Consider the following 19,594-nt stretch of genomic DNA (forward strand, 5'->3'; position numbering starts at 1 on the left):
ATGAAGTGTAATTGTTAATATGCTCCATGTGAAACGTATTCTGTTCTCTTGACCCAGCGCTGAGCTAATTAACTTATTAGGAGCAGAGGGCGGCTGAGAATCCTACATTCAGGGGTCCCTCCAGGAATTAAGTTTAACATCCCTTAGTAAGACCTTCTAACTCTCTGCACTAAGCCTCTCACCTCTCAGCTCAGTGTGCCCACCATCCAATTAAATCCAGAAAGCTGTTTCTACAGCTGAGGAAAAAAGGAACAGTGCAACAGCCCAGCTCAGCATGCTGTTCAAATGTTTGACATTTTCACATTGTCCTCATAACAATTACTTATACTTCGGCAAACACAAAGATCTGTCTCTTTTTTTTTTTTTGCTTGTGCACAGTATAGGATTTTTGGTTGTCAGGAGTCTCAGTATACATTTGTATTTGTTTGTTTCTGCCTGATTATTTTTGTGTGTGCTTGCCTTTGTGCCTGTGTGCATTTATATTACTTTGTTTATATGCTTCATTATTCTGTGTGAATTTTCTAATCAGTTCACCCTTAGCCCAGCCTTAGCTTGTCTCTGTGGGCCCGTAATGAGAGTTGTTCCAAGCTCACTTATCAATTGACCTTTGTAATAGTCAGCATTTTTCTAACAAGTAGAATTAAACAGTAAAATAGTTTGTTAGTATGTTTAGTTCCACATTTCCCTGTGTGCATGCTGGTAATGAGCAAGGGAGCAGATCATTGATACAATATTGGGTAAGGTTGACTTGAATTGCACATCATGTTAGACTATTTCAATACTGCCGGTGACGGTTTAACGAGCTAGACTGAAGGGCCCACTGAGGATGCTCAAGCTTTGCATTTCACAAGAGGAAACTTAGCTTGAAGGCAACGGCTCATAAACAGCTCAAGTATTTAGAAGTGTGCTTGCAATGATTTAAAATTCCTTTGGATACCCACCTCTCTCTTTTTTACGCTCACTTACAAATATTTAGTCGTCTGTCATCATTTCCATGTCCCCTCACTCTTTCTCAAGTCGCATGCTGGTTTGTTTTGCAGCAAGGATATCACGCTCAGAGGTGAAATTTAGCTGATCCCCGAGAATAAAGATTTCGTGGACTCCGCCAGTTTTCCTTTGACGACATCTACAGTGGGTACGGAAAGTATTCAGACCCCTTTAAATTTTTCACTCTTTGTTTCATTGCAGCCATTTGCTAAAATCAAAAAAGTTCATTTTATTTCTCATTAATGTACACTCAGCACCCCATCTTGACAGAAAAAAACAGAAATGTAGAAATTTGTGCAAATTTATTAAAAAAGAAAAACTGAAATATCACATGGTCATAAGTATTCAGACCCTTTGCTCAGTATTGAGTAGAAGCACCCTTTTGATAGACTAGCGTCTAACGTCGGGCCACTCTGCCATAAAGCCCCGACTGGTGGAGGGCTGCAGTGATAGTTGACTTTGTGGAACTTTCTCCCATCTCCCTACTGCATCTCTGGAGCTCAGCCACAGTGATCTTTGGGTTCTTCTTTACCTCTCTCACCAAGGCTCTTCTCCCACGATTGCTCAGTTTGGCTGGACGGCCAGGTCTAGGAAGAGTTCTGGTCGTCCCAAACTTCTTCCATTTAAGGATTATGGAGGCCACTGTGCTCTTAGGAACCTTGAGTGCTGCAGAAATTATTTTGTAACCTTGGCCAGATCTGTGCCTTGCCACAATTCTGTCTCTGAGCTCCTTGGACAGTTCCTTTGACCTCATGATTCTCATTTGCTCTGACATGCACTGTGAGCTGTAAGGTCTTATATAGACAGGCGTGTGCCTTTCCTAATCAAGTCCAATCAGTTTAATTAAACACAGCTGGACTCCAATGAAGGAGTAGAACCATCTCAAGGAGGATCAGAAGAAATGGACAGCATGTGAGTTAAATATGAGTGTCACAGCAAAGGGTCTGAATACTTATGACCATGTGATATTTCAGTTTTTCTTTTTTAATAAATTTGCACAAATTTCTACATTTCTGTTTTTTTCTGTCAAGATGGGGTGCTGAGTGTACGTTAATGAGAAATAAAATGAGCTTTTTTGATTTTAGCAAATGGCTGCAATGAAACAAAGAGTGAACAATTTAAAGGGGTCTGAATACTTTCCGTACCCACTGTACACATTTAACTTGCTCGGTAAGGCTTAGGGAGATGATGTTGTAGATTCAGTGCACCCTCTTCCTCCCCTCTGTAAACCCCACTGCGACACAGAGTACAGAGCTAATGACTGATGAGCCCTTTGACACGGAAATGCTTGACATGCTCCTCGGGGTCCAGACTAAAGACTTCCCTAACAAGCTCTCACACGCTCACCCAGGGCCGTATTAAATCCAAACTTTGGCACCTTTCCTAATTACTCAGAACATACTCGGAGCCAAGAGCCTCTTCCTAACCCGGGCTGAACCCCCTTCTGCTGTGCAGCGTCCCTTGAGTATGGGATGATATATGAAATACGGAATTCAAATAAGGCTGACAGAGAGCAATTACTGGGGAGAGAAGATCCCTTACTCTTTGCGGAAAAAGGATAAAAATCCTGATAAAGAGTACGTGAATGTTTTATCCGCTCCCTTCCATTCATACATGCTACAGTGTGTCCACCTCTTGTTCTCTCTCTATTTATTATGCCCCTTTCCATTCTCTCATTGGAACACAGGTCTTAAGTAATTTTGTTTCTCTCTGTCTGTCTCCCTATAGGTGTCTCCTATCTCGCATTTTACCTCCCTGCTTCTTTCTTGCTTCTTCCTATTTACTCTTTTCTCTATTTTTTTTTCTCTCCCTGTGTGTGCAGGAAGAATAGATGGTTATTTCCACTACATCGCCATCAGTGGGGTCTAATTTATGATGCCCATCGAGTAGAGAGCCCTATTAAAAGCCTATTTACAGTCAAACAAGATCACCAAAAGCAATGACAGCGTCTTAACTGTTGTCGACATCAACTAAATGTTGTGAGACTACAATTTCCGAGGCGTAGAGGCATTTGTGAGTAAACAACATAAAACAGTCCTCTTGTAATTTCAGGTTTTCTGTTACTAAATGAATTTACATGCCACATTTTGCTGGCTGCACATGTAACATATCTGCACACAATTGTATTCTGCAGCTAACAGGTACCCCAATATAATGGAATTTTTTTTTTTTATCTACGACTTGTCCTGCACTCAATGACATTGATTGTGTTCTAAGTGTCTAATAGTCAATCAGTGCACCCACGCACTTGTCTGTCTGTTCATTCAGTCAGTGCCTTGCTTACTCATTAATGTATAGTACAACAGCCAGCGAGGTAAGTTAATAGATATGAGTAGACTATTGTTATGCCGAGAGCTGTTGATTGCACTGCTGATGGGCTGGGTTAATTATTCTGAGCACTAGTTGCACATCTTTCCTGAATTAGGCTGGATTAATTGAAAGCTCTCCAGCATGTCTCTGTAAGTGGCTGTCCAATCTGTTACTCTATGTCCTCTTATTTCATCTCTCTATCTGTCATGATCAGCTGCTGTAATCAACTGCTCAAGTCTTCTCTCCCCTCTTAGAGCTTTTTCCATTTTTATATGTCTCGTATCATTAGCTTATTAACCCATTTCTCCTCACATTATAGCAGAATATGTTTGCTGAAAACCTTTATTGTAATGCACTTGGAAAATCAATTATAACTCTGTAACACAATACTGCACATTTCCCCTCCCATCTACACCTCTTTGCTTCCTTCCTCTTCTCATCCTGCTCTTGCTATCATCCTGTTTGTGTGTAAGCACGTCAGAGCCATCAAGTGGGCTTTGTGTCTTATGTTCGCCGCAGGACATCTTTTTGGGTTGAACACCAAAATTCAATCTCAGCTCCCCAATCAAAGGTAGTAAAAACCCTTCCAACGCTGCAGCCTCAAAAGCAGCTTCAGCCCTGCTTGGTCAGATAAATCTTAGTAGCTCATCCTTCTCCTATTTTCTTTTCATCCTGGACCCCCCCAGTGGCCCACTTTAGAGCCCGCAGATGGCCAGGAGAGATTTAGGCACTGCAATTCATCAATGTAATGTAGCCTGAACCACTGGACAGCAACCCCACTAACCTCTCCTCCAGCTGGACCGTACTGCCCCCCTTCAGGCTCGCTTCAGCCAAGCTTGGCCCAGTTTAGTAAAACTTCTGCCCTGCTTCGGCCTCTTCGTGACCAGTGCCAAAGTGAGCTCTTGTTTAAGTTCTCATTGTAATTACAGATCAGCTAAGTCGCCCCTGCTAGACAAGGTTAGCTAATTGTCTCACATTCTACCCACAAGGTTCAATGTGTGTTACTGTTGCATAAGTATGAGCATCATTCTGTCTGCATTTTCTGTCACTTACACTAACAAGACTGAGGGTGTTGAGCTGCCAGGCATGTGTTGTGGAGTGTTTATCCTCTCTCCTCCGAGAGTGCAAGGATAAACAAGTTTCTTTTGATGATTCAGTGATGTCTTATTTTAATAAGTGTCAAGTTAATGCTTTTATTATTTGAACAAAGAAGAAAAGGTTCTCCCTGGTGGCTTCTGACAAACACTGAAAAAAACAGCACTGTTCTGAACACCTACATCTGTTGAACTCAGGACATTCCTCTTAACACCCCGCCCATTTATCAGAGCGCCTGCTGCATTAACCTTAATACATCTAAATGAAAGCCCTGGTTAACAGAGAGCTGGATTAAGTGTCCTTTCTTCTTTCTGTGATGAGCTGCTGATATTTCACTTCTGTTATTCTTCAGTGACTGTGAGTTTTGTTTTATCCGATGTGGTCTGAAACCACAAAATCATTAATTTTGGGGGTTTGCTTATTTTTTTTCCCCCCGCTGCAGTGTGATGTGTTCTTTGTATCCCCATTTCTAGGATTGATAACGTGCAATGCAACAATAGCACACCCCTCTAGAATAAATGGTATTCCTCCTGCTCCAGGCTGCCTGATAGACATAAAGTGAGATTGGTTCTGTTGAATAAGAGATGAATCTCTCTGAGTGTCACCATGCTGCCACGACCTCTGAAATATCATTATCTACAGGGTAGGGAGGCTAACTTCTCTAATATAGCCTGAATACAAGAGAGCTGTGCCACAAGTGAACATGAACCTGCTTCATTACTGGTATATCTCAGGAAAAGGAGCAGGCTTTTGTTTATACTGCAACCGTGGTATGTGCTGTATCTCAGAACACCGAAACATATTTAATAACATAATCTGTTTTCCACTAGGATATGCAGCCTGAGGGGTAATTGTAATGCCTAAGTTTGTGATTACACTAGAAACAAATAAAGGAATTTGGTCTTGTACTTGAGCCACCCAATAAGTGGATCATACAGCATAAAATGCATTACTTAAGCGTGGCGTGTTTTGGGCAGATGGTACAGTGTTGCTTCCCACTGACTGTTATTCACCTCAATAAACTTTCTTGTCAATATTTTCCCAAGGACTCCTGTTTACTTTACATCCATTAAACTAATGAGACATGAGAGAATGTGTCTCGTTTACTTCATTTGCAAGTCAAATCACCAAAAAAATCACAATAGATCTAAATTGACTTAAGTTGCTGTGGAAAATTGACAATGTACCAATATTATGATAATACCATTATACTATTACCTGGAAATGAATAATTTATATACTGTACATCCAATTTGAAATCATACTTTACTTCATTCATATTTCACTCAAGGTCTGAAACGGCCTGAATCAATAATTCAGTTAGAGTGGATGGGGCAGGCAGCAGGCATCCCTCTAGTGGTTTACTGTTGGTTGGAGAAACAGAGAAGTGTAGATGATATTAAAGACTTTCCTTCAGTGTCCAAGTCAGAGATTCAAGGATTGCGGTTTGATTTTGTTCAGAATACTTTAGCAGCCAAGCCCACTCTAAACTATATCAGATTAATGATGTTGACTCACAGGCTCAATGGAAAAATGTTTAGCTTTTTGTTATTTCTGTGATGTTTGCTTCAATATAACTCCTGCCTCTCCAAGAAGTTATGTTCATATTGGCTACAATTAATTTGTAATTATTTTCTATCAATGTAATTATTTTATTTCTGTTAATATAATGAGAAAATGTTTCTGTTTTTGGCAAGTCGCATATATGGTGTTAATTAAAGTATTAGTAAGATCAAACAGACAATACGATTTCTGCCAAATATCGGATCTTGCAGTACATTATCAGCTTGTAGTGACCACAGCATTTTTACGTTACACGTTATTAGGGTTATATCTAGGGAGCACTTAAAGTATAAGGTAAGACTGTGGTCTGGTTTAATAGTAAAATGATAAAGAAAAATACAAGTTTGCAGTGACATGAGACACAATGCGTCTATTTACATTTAACTGGAATCAGAATCTTCTTAACCTCAACTAAAGTGCTTTTGTCTCAGGAAGAAGTCGGGAAACTGAAAATACTTTACCCACAGAACTGTGAACTCTTTTCCACTTTAGTTTCACTAAAGTCACTGAGTTCACTCTCTAACCATCTCTCTCTCTATCTCTCTTCTGTGTATTTGCTGTCAGGGATGCTCACAGTGGCTCCAAAAGGTTTCCACTGTCCCGACGCTGAGAGAAACTGCAACCCCTGCCTTGATGCAGCCAAAGCTTGCAACCTAAATGGCAGCTGCAAGAGGCAACGCTCTACCTACATCGCTACCTGCAGCAAGGAGGACCTCCACAAGGGAGAGACCTGCAGCAGGAAGCGCTGCCACAAGGCCCTGAGGTTGTTCCTGGACCGTGTGCCCACTGAATTCAGCCACCGGCTGCTCTTCTGCCCCTGCCAGACTGAGGGCTGTGCTGAGAGACGTAGGCAAACAATTGTACCCGATTGCTCCTATAAAGATAAGGAGAAACCCAACTGTCTGGAGCTACGGACGGTCTGTCGCCAGGACTCTCTCTGCAGGTGAACAAAGAGAAAAAGTTTGTCTGTGGTGGAGGTGGGGGTGGGGATGTGGATGTGTGTAAAAGGCAGAAGAAGAGTGTGTTTAGTGCAAGTGGTGGCATTTATTTTGTTTGCATGCATGTCTGTGTGTTAGTTGGTTTTGTTGGTTTGATGGACAGATTTTAGGGCTGTAAAACAACACATCTGATTCGTTATCATCTTATATTCATGAAAAATTAGACAAAAGAAAGCTTAATCAGTGCGTGAGAGACTGTTTCTTTTTGATGGCAATTTCCTGCCTCCCATGCCATCATAGGGTTTTATATTTCTCTGTTGTAACTTTGCCAGTGAAGTAATTAGACTTTCAGGGAGGCCGTAGCTATTATGAAGATGTGAGGCTAAGTTGAAAGGACAACGCTCAATTAAGCTGAACAAAACATTAGTGGATCACTTTGGCTGCATGGGGCCTCTATTGGATTCAAGCGGCCAGATTCAATTCACACCTACCCAGCCGTGACATGTTTTCCTTGTGTAAGTGCTGCTGAGAGCAGGTGAAGCACAGCAGTTGTAGCCAAATAAGCTGTCAAGATCTTTTTTCCCCAGAACTGTGTGCTAGGTCTGGCTATCATCAGGCTGCATATCCAGCCGGTTGAAGGTGATATGCTCTGCATTCATTAGTCTAATAGCATAAAATATGTAGGAAATTTGAATAAATTTAAGCATTTAAAAACTAATTTATGAGCCTAATGGAGTTCAACCAAGTCCCAAGACCCTTGAAAGCTCACTGCTGAAAATAGTACACATGATGTGAGAGTTAACAGAAGGGAAAGCTTTGGCTACTTTTTCATCTCCAAAACACCCACTATATCGCAGAAAATTACTCAAAGCATATTCAAATATTTTGTCAAGCACTTTCCTTGGCAAAAAATAAATCATATGTCGCACAAATTGAACAATGGACAGAAAAAGGACTACTCAGTGTGAAAGAAAAGCGCCACTTTTGTAATGTTTACTGTTTTTCCTTTTTTTGGAAATGTTGACAAAACTGCTTGTTTTGTTGAAAACAACAAGGATTTACTTGTCACACAAATTCAAATTTGTCTGTATAAGATTGCACAACATTTTTTTGAAAGCAGTATTTCTCTAGAAGTTCACTTACATCCTGTTTCCATGGAGGTCAGCAGCCTTCGAGTCTGAGTGTTAATAGCAAAAACATAATTCCTCTCCACCAACACTAAATCCAGCCACCGCACCGCTAAAGTAGTTAGACTCAAGCACCTCTCCTGCAATTTATGATTGTCTCGATAATTACCTGCTTGCCTGCATTGTGTAATCTGTTTTCAGGCTGAGTTGCTTTCTTTGACCTTTCGGCCCTCAGGTGTCTGCTGTGCACCTCCTTGCTGTGGAAGATGAAATAGAACGTTAAAGCTCATTATCTGTGGCTGCGTAGTGCCCCGCTGAGGTCAACAGCTCGATGAGTGTGCACACACTCACACAGTATGGGCACACGTATGCCTGTGCACCAACAGAACAACAACCATTCAAGAGCCACACATGCACACACTCACGTAGCTACAACAACTTTCCGCTTGAATGTAATTCTAATAACCCACATGCAAGTACCAACATGCAAGAGTATGTCACTATGATTCAATTACAATGAGGTGTCACTGGTCAATGTTAGGCGGACACTGTTGTCTGATTGGTGATTTTATCGTTCCATGAGGTGTCCACAATTACCACCATCGAGTGAAATATTCTTAAGGTATCCTCAGGCTGTCTTGGTGTCCTCTGTCTGTTACACGATCTTGCACATCAGAAGACTGTTAAATGTCCGAAACTTGGAAACACTGATCTATTTTATTTCATCCAATAACTCATCAAGATATTGCAATAACTGAGACATTATGAACTATGAATTTTGTTCTGCACTTACAGTATGTTGTAAAATCAGATTCAATTTAAAAAATTAATGAAGACAAACTTCACCGATTAGGGTTTGTTTTATGCAACGCAATTAAACAACCTCAAAAAGCACCTTCTCAAAACTTTTTTTATTCACAGAAGTTACAACACACTCCAGTACAACACCACGGGAAACCTTCTTTGGCTCTATTCTCCTCTCTCAGCGATGTGTTGATAAAAGTACGGCGGAGATCATTCAGCGTCGGGGCCGTTTCCCCCGGGGAGATGCCTGTCTGACTCCAAACAGGGGATACACAGCGTGCCCAAACCTATTTCATTTTAACACAAGTGACGGATGGAGAGAGTAGGGGGAACGAGAGGCACAAGAGAGGGAGGGAGAGGTAATGAGAGAGAAAGGAGGAGGAGGGTCGCTGAATCGATCTGGGCCGTAAAGCTACTGCAGCAGGTTGGAGGTCAGTAGTTTGGTCGCATAGCTATGGATCTCTGCAGCAGACTCTGCAGGCCATCTCAACGACAAGCTTCCCTCCCAGCATCACACTCCAGTGAATAAAGGGTCATGGCTCAAAACACACCCAAGTCGAAACAGATTTAAAAATGTATACTCACCTATTTTATGATTTATTTTAAACTAGAAAAGGCCAGCAATTTCACACTTTGCACAAATAAAAATACCTTCAACTATTTCCTTTCTGGAGTTTTACCTCCAGCATGCTGGATGCCAAATTGGCTATGATTTCACCATTGGAGACTGCTCAGATTGCTCCAGGTGGAGCCGAGAGCGCAATCAAACAAAAAGTAAATATTTGAAAGGATTTCAAATATATAATTTTGGCTAGGGCTTAGGTGGCATATTGCATTGGAAGATTGCATTCTCTTTCTGGTCTCAGCAGAGGCAATTGTTGACATACTCTGGAGATCTGGGGACTGTAGATGGATAGAGAACAAGCTTTAAATGGAGCATCTCTTATTTCTTACACCTGGTTGTACTTCTGCTGCAGTTATTACATTATTACCTTCCATAATCCTACACAAACAGACAAAAACAGACTTCCCCACGTTACTGTTCTCTTATTTCCCCCACTTCCTCCCCTCTCTGCCTCTCCACCTTGTGTCGTCACAATCCATCCAATGGATCCAACGTCTATTCATATGGGAATACTAAGTCCACAGAGTGACAATAGGCTATATTTGGATGTGCTGTTTTTGGGTAGGATAGTGTGAGCATGTGTGTGGGTGTGTATGTGCATATATGCAAGCAGAGAAACTCCCTATCCATTTCCATGTCAGTTCACGCAACACAGACCCTGTGAAGCCTAACCCAAGGAGTATTGAGTTGTATACGTGTACTGTATTGATTGTCTGAAGGATCAATGCAACACTTCTATCTTTGATTTATTTCCCTGGTCTCCAGGCTCACTGGGTGCTCTTTGATTCAGCTCTTTGGCCACTGGTTTTCAAAGTGGGCGGCTGAGAGACAATCCATCACAGTACAGGTAACCTGACCCAGTTTGGGAGATGGCCTGTAGCCAGCTTGCTTATAGAAAACTCTCAGTCTTAAACTCTCTCAAGCTCTCTCGTGCTCTCTCTCTTTCACACGCACACTCATGCGCGCACGCACATGCGCACACACACACACGCACACACACACACACACACACACACACACACACACACACACACACACACACACACACACACACACACACACACGCGCACACGCACAGACACGCACACACACTGCCCTAAATCAACAGTATGCTCTGTTGTATCTGACAACTCGAGCCTCCACTGAGGGGGAACAGTGTCGGGAGAATGACTGGCCCAGATGGCCTTACTCTGGAGCTTCTGAGAGAAATCTGGATGCTGTTGCACTTTTATCATCAGTTTCTCTCACACACACACACACACACTTTTTTTTGCTCCTGCGCTTGTGAGGACTGGCAAAGTATTCCCTAGCCACTAATTCTTACCTAACCTCCCGCTCACACATTTGGTCAGTTCTCTATGAAGTACTGTAACTTTAATGAGCCGCCAAGACTTGACAGATTTCTTAGGAAACGAACTACTTCATTGTGTACTGTAGTAGTGGCAACAGAGATAGAAGTGGATATAGGTGAATAAGTAAATTACCCAAACCAAATATGCACAAAGCTGTAAAGCCATTACAACAACTTCTGTTCTTTTTTTGTGTTTGTTTATTTCACGCAGCAGAACATTAGCAGATTTCTACTTTATAAAACTGAAATGGTGACATGTTAGTAAACAATTGCCTATTTACACACCACAACAGATATGAAGCAACTAAAACATTCACTTAACATTATTTTTCTGATCCCCCACCAAATGTATTGACTCTCCTCCCAATTCTGGTTTTGTCACCACTAATTAAGGGAAAACTATTAAACTGTTAAATGCTCGACTATGTTCACAGCTAGTTGCTCACTTTGTCTGTCTGCTGTTAAGTGCTGGCCAATTATCATACAGTGGGTATTTGAGCTCTTTCCCTGGTGGAAAAAAGGATGATAAGAGAGAAGACAATTAACCAAAACAGTATAGTTGCTGCTAACTATAATTAGCTACAAGACAATAAAATGCCCCATGGAGGTAAGGAGAACTGAGGATTCTGGTGATAATTTGTCACTACTAACTACCCATTTCATATTATCCAGCCTATGTTTAGTGCAGTAGTTTACCAGAATAATATCAACAGCAGCTTCAATCATCTGTCATGTCTATAACAGGATGTGTTCAGGTGTAGTACTGACTGTAGGTCACCCATGTTTTGTCACCACTGACAATAAAATAGAAGAAAAAAGACATAAAGTGTAGTGCTGAAATGCAGCTTAAATTGTGTAGATAGGTTTTTGCAGAATCATTTGATCCATTGTTAATATAAGGATATTGACTGTTTTGTGCAGATTTAAACCTAAAACTGAATCCATTCAAACACCCTGTTGAAAAAGATAAGGCTGGCCAGATTGTCCTCACTTTTCACAAATATTGTCACTCTCAAGGTTTCAGACTCAAATATAAAAGCATACACAGAGACACTAGATTTTCCTTACTTAGCTTTAAAAGTCTGTGCTCAAGGGTTTACCTGGACTGTTTCTTTTTCCCTAGTTACATTACAAGCAATCAAAGTAAAGTGTCTTTTCTGATAGTGTGAAGCTCTAATTTTGCAAGCAAAGCATGTGTCAATTGGTGACCTTTTCCTCATACATAGTACAGTAGAGTTTGCTGCAGTGTGGCTTTAATCAGGCATCTGCTTCAGTGGAGACGTGCTTAGCTTGCTGGCAACACATAACAGTGGCAAAAGGGGTGAAAAGGAAGCGAGAGAGAACGGAAGAAAGGTAGCAAGAGGGATGGGGCTGGCGCTGGAAAGAAAGAGTTGTGCATTTAATTTCAATACATGGATTAGTATATGCCCATTTACGTTTCCAACTATAATCTCTAAGGGAACATGGTATAGCGGGAAACTGCAGTCATTACTGATGGGCCTCATCGTTTCCTTTACAATCTCTTCCTCCAATGGTTCCATATCTATTATTAATGCAAACATTATCAATAGGGCTTTAGACTTATCTATAGAATGGTCGATGTGAGGTTTTGAATGTGTCAATTAAGGCTTCTTCTTTCACTTTTAATCATTCTTACTCTAAACTTCTCTTTGTACTTAAAGAGTCTCACTGAAACCTGCAGCATGTATCTTTCTGTAAACTTTTCCATTATATGTGACTAACGGCTATTTAATTAGTGATAATAACTGCTCTGGAGCCTTAATTGTCTCTTATTAATTAATTCATTAATTCATTAAATACTTAATTGAAATTGTGGGGGACTGCTTTTGTTTGTTTTTGCCGTTTGTTTGGCATGTACACTTCAACTGGGGGATGTCTGTTTGTCTTGCTCAGAAAGTATTTAGGAAGTTTAAATAACCTTGGATAAACTGCTCACCCTTTACCTAACAGGCAGCACTGGCTAATGTGTGTGGCATGATATAGCATTCATCCCAATGACATAACATTCATGAAGCAAGCACTGTTAACAAAAGCAGAGGCAGAGAGTGAGAGTGAGAGAAAGTAAAAGAAACAATGAATTCAAGGCAATTTTCCTGTCATTAAACAAGGAACATTGCAATCATGCATAAGTGGTCTTTTAAAATAAAGCAAGAATTGGCTTCTTTTTTTTTTTTTTTTTTTTTTTTTAAAATTATTTTCTGGTTAATAATGCAGGGGAGGTTGTGTCACTAGACAGTTTTTGTTGGTTTCAATTCTCTGCTGAGTAAGGGGGCGAAAGGTTGTGTCATGTGACAGCAAAGCCAAAGTGCCTTGTGTTTTGACTGAATGCCATCTGTCCACATTGCCCTTTTAGAGTATTGACCGGGAATTCCAATGAGTACAGTGGTGCTAAAAAAAGGCAGGCTGCTGTCCAGACACATTTAAGAAAAAATAGCTGTGGGTAAAAGGGACTGTCACCTCTGACCAGAGCAACAGAGAGCCAGTCCAGGGTAGGCAGCATTAAATTTAGGAGGAAAATCATGAGCAGAAGATGCTGAATATTGTCAATTAGTAGAAAGAAAAAACAGCTCTGATAAAAGTTATTCCCTTTTAATCAAAATATACTCATAGCACTCCACTCACAAGGTCAGTGCTGTATTGTTAGGCTTGTCATAATAGGTTGTATGATATATTGAGCCATGCTGCACAATGCAGAAAAAAGGAGTGTCAAAAGAGAGTAATAGTCAAATCTTAGCTTTGCCAAGACCCACTGTTTGCTTTGCCATTTAACATTAAGTTACACAAGGACACACAAGGCTGTTGAGTCCTATTGATTTAACCAGGGTCAAATTCATGTCACAAGTTTGCACAGGAGCACCTGAACCTGCAATGACAATCAGTTTATACTAAAGTGACAACCGGACATTAATGAGAGGAGAGGAGAGGAGAGGAGAGGAGAGGAGAGGAGAGGAGAGGAGAGGAGAGGAGAGGAGAGGAGAGGAGAGGAGAGGAGAGGAGAGGAGAGGAGAGGAGAGGAGAGGAGAGGAGAGGAGAGGAGAGATGTTAGCAGCTATTGTGTCATGGTTATTGTAATGCTTTCTGTAGATGACTGAGAGATATGGATTCTAAAGCCTCTCTAGGCTGAAGACTGAGCGAAGTGATAAGAGAGTGAACAGCTATAATTTCACATTTAACAGAAATTATCATCCATAGAAGAAGTTATATTGGTAGACAGAGCGCAGAGGGGAAGTCTCTAAACCAGATAGGATTCTCAATGAACTGTTGGTTTTTGAAATGAAGCTATTAGAAAACTTTGGAGTCTGATAACTGTGTTTCCTCTTGCCTCTCTTCCTTCATGAGGAAATGGTTTCCAAGACTGACACTCATCTGATTTAAGTCACATTGTTTGTCACAGGCATCAAGTGATAGGAATAAGAATCCATATAAAAAGCCATTAGTTTTCTATTACTGCCAAGCTGGACGGACAGGCACTCAGCGCTCAGCCGAATCACTGTGTTTAAAGTGTCAGGTTGGTTGAAAGAAGTCTACCTCTGTGGGGGCTCCCCTGCCACTTCCCTGGGGGCTGAGTGGCTGAAATGACCATAAAACTCTGTTGAGCTGGACAGCCTGTAATTTCAGCAGCGAGAGGCACTTCGCCGAGGTATAATGGAAAGCCCGTGGAAGCCATGAAATGTGCTGCATCCTGGTGTTGAAACACCATTGTCTGAACACTCAGGACACCTCTCTAAACTTTAAATTACTGTTTTTAAGCCATCATTGTCTGAAAGAGCTTCGCGTCTAAAAAGAAACATGGTGCTTGTTGAGTTTTCTTTAATCTTCTGTGGTCTTTGCTTTTCCCACAGAAATCTGACGTTCACATTTTGTATTAGTACAAAAAATAAAAGACCCTTTGCCCATAAGAAATAGAAAAATGTAAATGGTGGTTCTGAAGGTTACTTTGTGTAGGTACAATAGAGTGGTTCTCCCTCCCCTCTGTCTGTTGTATCTTTTTTTAGCATGTGTACTATGATTTTGGGTACAAGTGCCTTTTTTCACTCTGAATGGAAAGGGCTTTGAGTGAGGAGGACAGGTGTTGAGAGGGATAGTTTTGCATTTGTGTGTTCTTTTTTTACATTACGTACTTATGTATTGTGTATTTAAGTGTGTGTGTGTGTGTGTGTGTGTGTGTGTGTGTGTGTGTGTGTGTGTGTGTGTGTGTGTGTGTGTGTGTGTGTGTGTGTGTGTGTGTGTGTGTGTGTGTGTGTGTGTGTGTGCGTGTGTACTTGTGTGTATGTGTATTACTGCTGCAGCACTGGTAGAGCAAGCATGTCCCTTTTTCTGAGGCAAGTTTTTACATGTGATGTTAGCAGCATGTCACGTCAAGAGACTCTTTGGGTGATTTGTAAGGAGGGTGGATGGAAATGGAGTAATGAAGTGTGTCTGAGTGGAGTTTGCTGCGGGAGGTCCTAGCCCATCACACCACACTGGTTGCATTTATGTTATGCTAAAAAAAAAACACAGAAATGACCACACAGACTAACATACAAAGAAAATGTTGTCATACCACTCAGTTTTTCCCCTCGGCCAAATATATTTGTCTCCTTATTTGCAGACTGAGGATGCAGCATCATAGCACATTGTTTTGTCACTCACTACAACAAGGACTTTTTCTCTGATAGACAGCACTATATGTGCATATACTTTTCTCTATAAGTTTCCTGAATGATAATATCCTTCCTGCTTCAAGCAATGTATTCTAATTTGCAGATAAACATGCAGGTAGAGGCTCAGTATCATTACAATGCATCCCATCCGCGCCAATTACTTCAGCACCATATGAAAAAGGTACACAATGATGAATAAGTGATCAAGTTGGACCACTGTTGAACATACAGTATAGTAAGTGATGCAATGCATATTTAAAGACAAAGTGGTATGTAAATGTATATGACATTAACATTTCACCTATTAAGGCAGTTGTGATATGCAGTGGTTTGCACCATCAGCACTTTTTTTTTTTTTTTATATGAATCTCCTGCTCAGTCCATGAATACAATGCTGTAGAGGCATCACTCAGTTTCTCACCAGCTGCAGTATGAATTAATTAGTGAATAAATTAATGTTATCAGTCAAATGTGAACAAAAATATACGTGCATAATTCATAGATTTTGTCATATACTGCTAGTATTCTGAGGGGAAGGATATATTTTAAAGGTGACTTATATGGAGAATTTTGCCATGACACGATTCGTACAGTTTCATTTTGATACAATTAAAGTATTTTTTTTTTTGGCATTGATTAAAACCCAGAGAAACTCATACCTGGTTAACAAAATGACATATTTAGAAGATTTTTCCAAACCCTGAAATTCATTGGAAATCTGAGATTAAATTTATTAAATGATTTAGCAAAGAGGACAGTGTTCCTGTGGCACTAATGAAGGTACCTTTAGCTGCAGTGTGTTCAGCAAAACAGTGAGCAATAAAAGGAGCTACAGCAACAAATGTAGATCATACAAGAAGAAGGAGTTGTAATGCTGGAGAGTAGTATGGACAACTGGATTGTTTTTTCGTTTACAGAAGAAAATCTATTCTATCAGACAAATGAAAAATTGTGTTACTGTAAAACATAGCGTACTTCAGGGTAGATACAGTTTTAGGGTTTGTTAAAATAATATTAAAAATGATTTGGGAAAATAAAACAAAAAACATCACCTTTTGCTGCAAAGTGAAAGAGAAAATGTTTAACTGAATAAAATAAGTTTGGACTATAGGAGAAAAAAGCAAGAAAGGAAGAAATAGTTTCACATTTTGGGAAATTAACTTTCTTGTATTTGAAGATCAACAACTCTGATGTCTGTCTGTTCAATATGAAGCTACAGCCGACAGATCATGAGCTTAGCTTAGCATAAATCTGGATATAGCAGTAAATGTTTTCCCAGTCTCATTTGACCAAAATCATGATGAGAAACAAGCAGTGCCAACATCAGTGGTTTGAGATCAAGGCTGCACTCTGACTAGCATCTGCCTGCCAATTCATTCCTTTATGGTAATTAAAATGTGTCACAATTACTGACAGTGATGTATCACTATTAAAAATCACCCCTATATTACCCTTTAAAAAACACCATAACAAATGACGGTGCATCATAACTGATAACTTGACTAACAAGTTAACTGTTTTTCATCAGGTCCTACTTTGTCCAAAAGTTACCAACCAACCAATCAGCCAACACATTTCATCAACTGCCCTCACTAGACCTGCTTCTGTGTTTATACGTGTGTGTGTGTGTGTGTGTGTGTGTGTGTGTGTGTGTGTGTGTGTGTGTGTGTGTGTGTGTGTGTGTGTGTGTGTGTGTGTGTGTGTGTGTGTGTGTGTGTGTGTGTGTGTGTGTGTGTGTGTGTGTGTGTGTGTTTACTAAGGACAAGACAGCCTGAGGTTCATTCTAGTACCTTTGAACTTAAGGCTGAAAAAAGTGGTCAGACCAGGTCAGAGTGAATGAGTCATAACAGAGATGCAGAGATGGGAAAGAGAGAGAGCGAGATGTGCAATGGATTGTGATTCACTTAGTGGGCAGCTGTGATGTGAACAGTACAGACAGAGCAACTTTGCACACGCTACTCCCAATAAACCTACTTAAGTGGATTAGCAATGCCACCCTCGGGGCCTCCACAGACTTAAAGCTCTTATCACAAACACACTGAAACAAAAAATACTATTTTTATCAGTTCGCTCGGTTTGTGGTGAAAGTGAGAACGGGAGACAGTTAAAATGTCCAGGATAAGCATGGAAGCTGTGGCCAAAAGAGACCTACGATATCCCTTCTCATCCTTACACAAATGCACTACCCCTGGTTTAAGTTGCATGCTGTGAAGATAGTAAATAGCTTGTTGGAAGTGAGGCATGAGTTGAAGTGGTCGCTATTCAGGACACCTGTTGTAGCAGCCTGGAAGCAGATGTTGCATATACTTTCCCACTTTGATGCTGGGTACAATTGGCAGCTGCTATGTAGTAAAAATGATGCCAAAAAATTAGGCCCGGCGCTTTGAGTTTGTGTACGTATACATGTGTTCACCTGTCATCTGCATGTGTTTATGACTAAGCCCCTGCCTCTGTTTCTCTGTCTGTGCTGTGCTTCATGTTTGTCATGCAGGTCCAGGCTGGCTGATTACATAGTGAACTGCTGGACGACTCCGCACACAGTGAGCACCTGTCCTAACCAAGACAATCACCAAGCCTGCTTGGCCTCTTATGCAAGGCTCATCGGTCAGTACAGAGCTGTGGGTGACACAGTGATGGATTGAGAGTGTGTTTGTATGTGTGAGAGAGAATAAGGTGGGAGTGAAATGGGTGGATACATACAAATATGCACATTCAAAATCATGCAATATTTTGAAATGTCATGCGAGATAAAGGTGATGGCTATATCAGTCTAGAAGATGAGACAGTTTAACAGTCGTCTATAGTGTACTTTTCCCCTCCTGGACTAATATCTCCACCAGCACACTGGACATTAGTTCACTACTAAAAGTAATTAGGGAGTAGAGGCACAGAGAGAGTGTTTACTTAATTAAAAGACCTGATGACCACCTGCTTGCTCATAATAAATGTTGTGCAAACAATATGCATAGATTAGTATGTGCATATTTTTCAGTCCCACCCATGGTGTATACATGATGTTGTGACGCAGAGCAAAAACATTTCTGAAGTCAAATTTCCAGAGAATAACTTATTTTTCCTGGTTAGTGGTTGCTGAATTGTCCATATTTCAGAATCAGTCAGTGCCCATGTGTCATAAATCATGCAGTATGAAGTGATAATATGCCACGGTGCTTCCAGGATTTCTCTTAAAACTGCTACGCAAAGTGTATCTAACACGCATGGATCCTGCTAAAAGCACTGACACAGAGAGACATTTGAAAATTAAAATGCTTTGGTACAGTAGTGATGTATAAATAGGGCACACACTTACTAAAACAACTACTTTGCAAAATGTGGACTCTTTACATCTAAAGTACAGCATTGCAGAATGGTTCACCTTTCTGTAAACTAAAAAAAAAACATTCCTGTGACTGACATTTTGTTGCCCCTTTTATATACAATTTGCAATAAATGTAATCCATTATTGTCCATTAGTGACCCAAAACTGTTTGTCCTAATCTGTGTATGTGTGTGTGTTTATGTGCGGATGCCCTCACAGGGACAGAAATGACCCCGAACTATGTTGACAGCAGCTTCTCCAACTGGACCATCTCTCCGTGGTGCACCTGCAAGGGTAGCGGAAACCAAGAGGAGGAATGTCTGAACTTCCTGCAGTACTTCGCGGACAACCCATGCCTAAGTGAGCCAACCTGACATATGCATACTCGGCAAACATTTGAAATGTGTTTTGTAACTGATAGTGGCTCAACAGTCATGTAATATTAATAAGAGCTCAAGCGTGTGATGCGGTAGTTACTCTTGCTGCCATGTAAGAGCAGAGAGAGCCATGAACTTCGATATAATGCAACTTTAATGGTTTCATGTAAGATTCTGCTTTTCAGTGTTGTCGAGGTCTCCAGTGGGATGACTGGGGATGTGATGTTTTGAAGAGTGGGTTGTGGTGTGAAGACTGAATGTGGAAATAATGAGAGGATGGGTCACCGGATAGTCTTTAGACATCCAGGTTTTAAACTGTCAAAAGTAAATTAGGTTCTTTAAAATGTATTGAGTTCAATGTATTTCAATTAAACAGGAATAAATACTTTTTTTCTTTTGGTTGTGACAATGGAGGAAATAAATTCAGAAGGATT

At 40.7% G+C, this 19,594-nt stretch overlaps 1 protein-coding gene across 1 annotated transcript in view; it reads left to right on the top strand.

Annotated features, from left to right (window-relative positions):
- LOC138621672 (GDNF family receptor alpha-2-like) overlaps window positions 1–19,594 on the top strand; it is a 52,752-nt gene that overhangs the window by 22,464 nt on the left and 10,694 nt on the right. Inside the window, exons 4-6 of the mRNA XM_069699911.1 lie at window positions 6,520–6,898; window positions 17,956–18,068; window positions 19,003–19,143. Of these exons, the coding sequence (XP_069556012.1) occupies window positions 6,520–6,898; window positions 17,956–18,068; window positions 19,003–19,143 (633 nt within the window). The remainder of the gene's footprint in view (window positions 1–6,519; window positions 6,899–17,955; window positions 18,069–19,002; window positions 19,144–19,594) is intronic.

The sequence above is a fragment of the Brachyistius frenatus genome, unplaced genomic scaffold (assembly GCF_029030835.1).
Source record: "Brachyistius frenatus isolate BFR_SWC_R1_liver_20210118 unplaced genomic scaffold, ASM2903083v1 Contig_31, whole genome shotgun sequence".
Lineage (NCBI taxonomy): Eukaryota > Metazoa > Chordata > Actinopteri > Embiotocidae > Brachyistius > Brachyistius frenatus.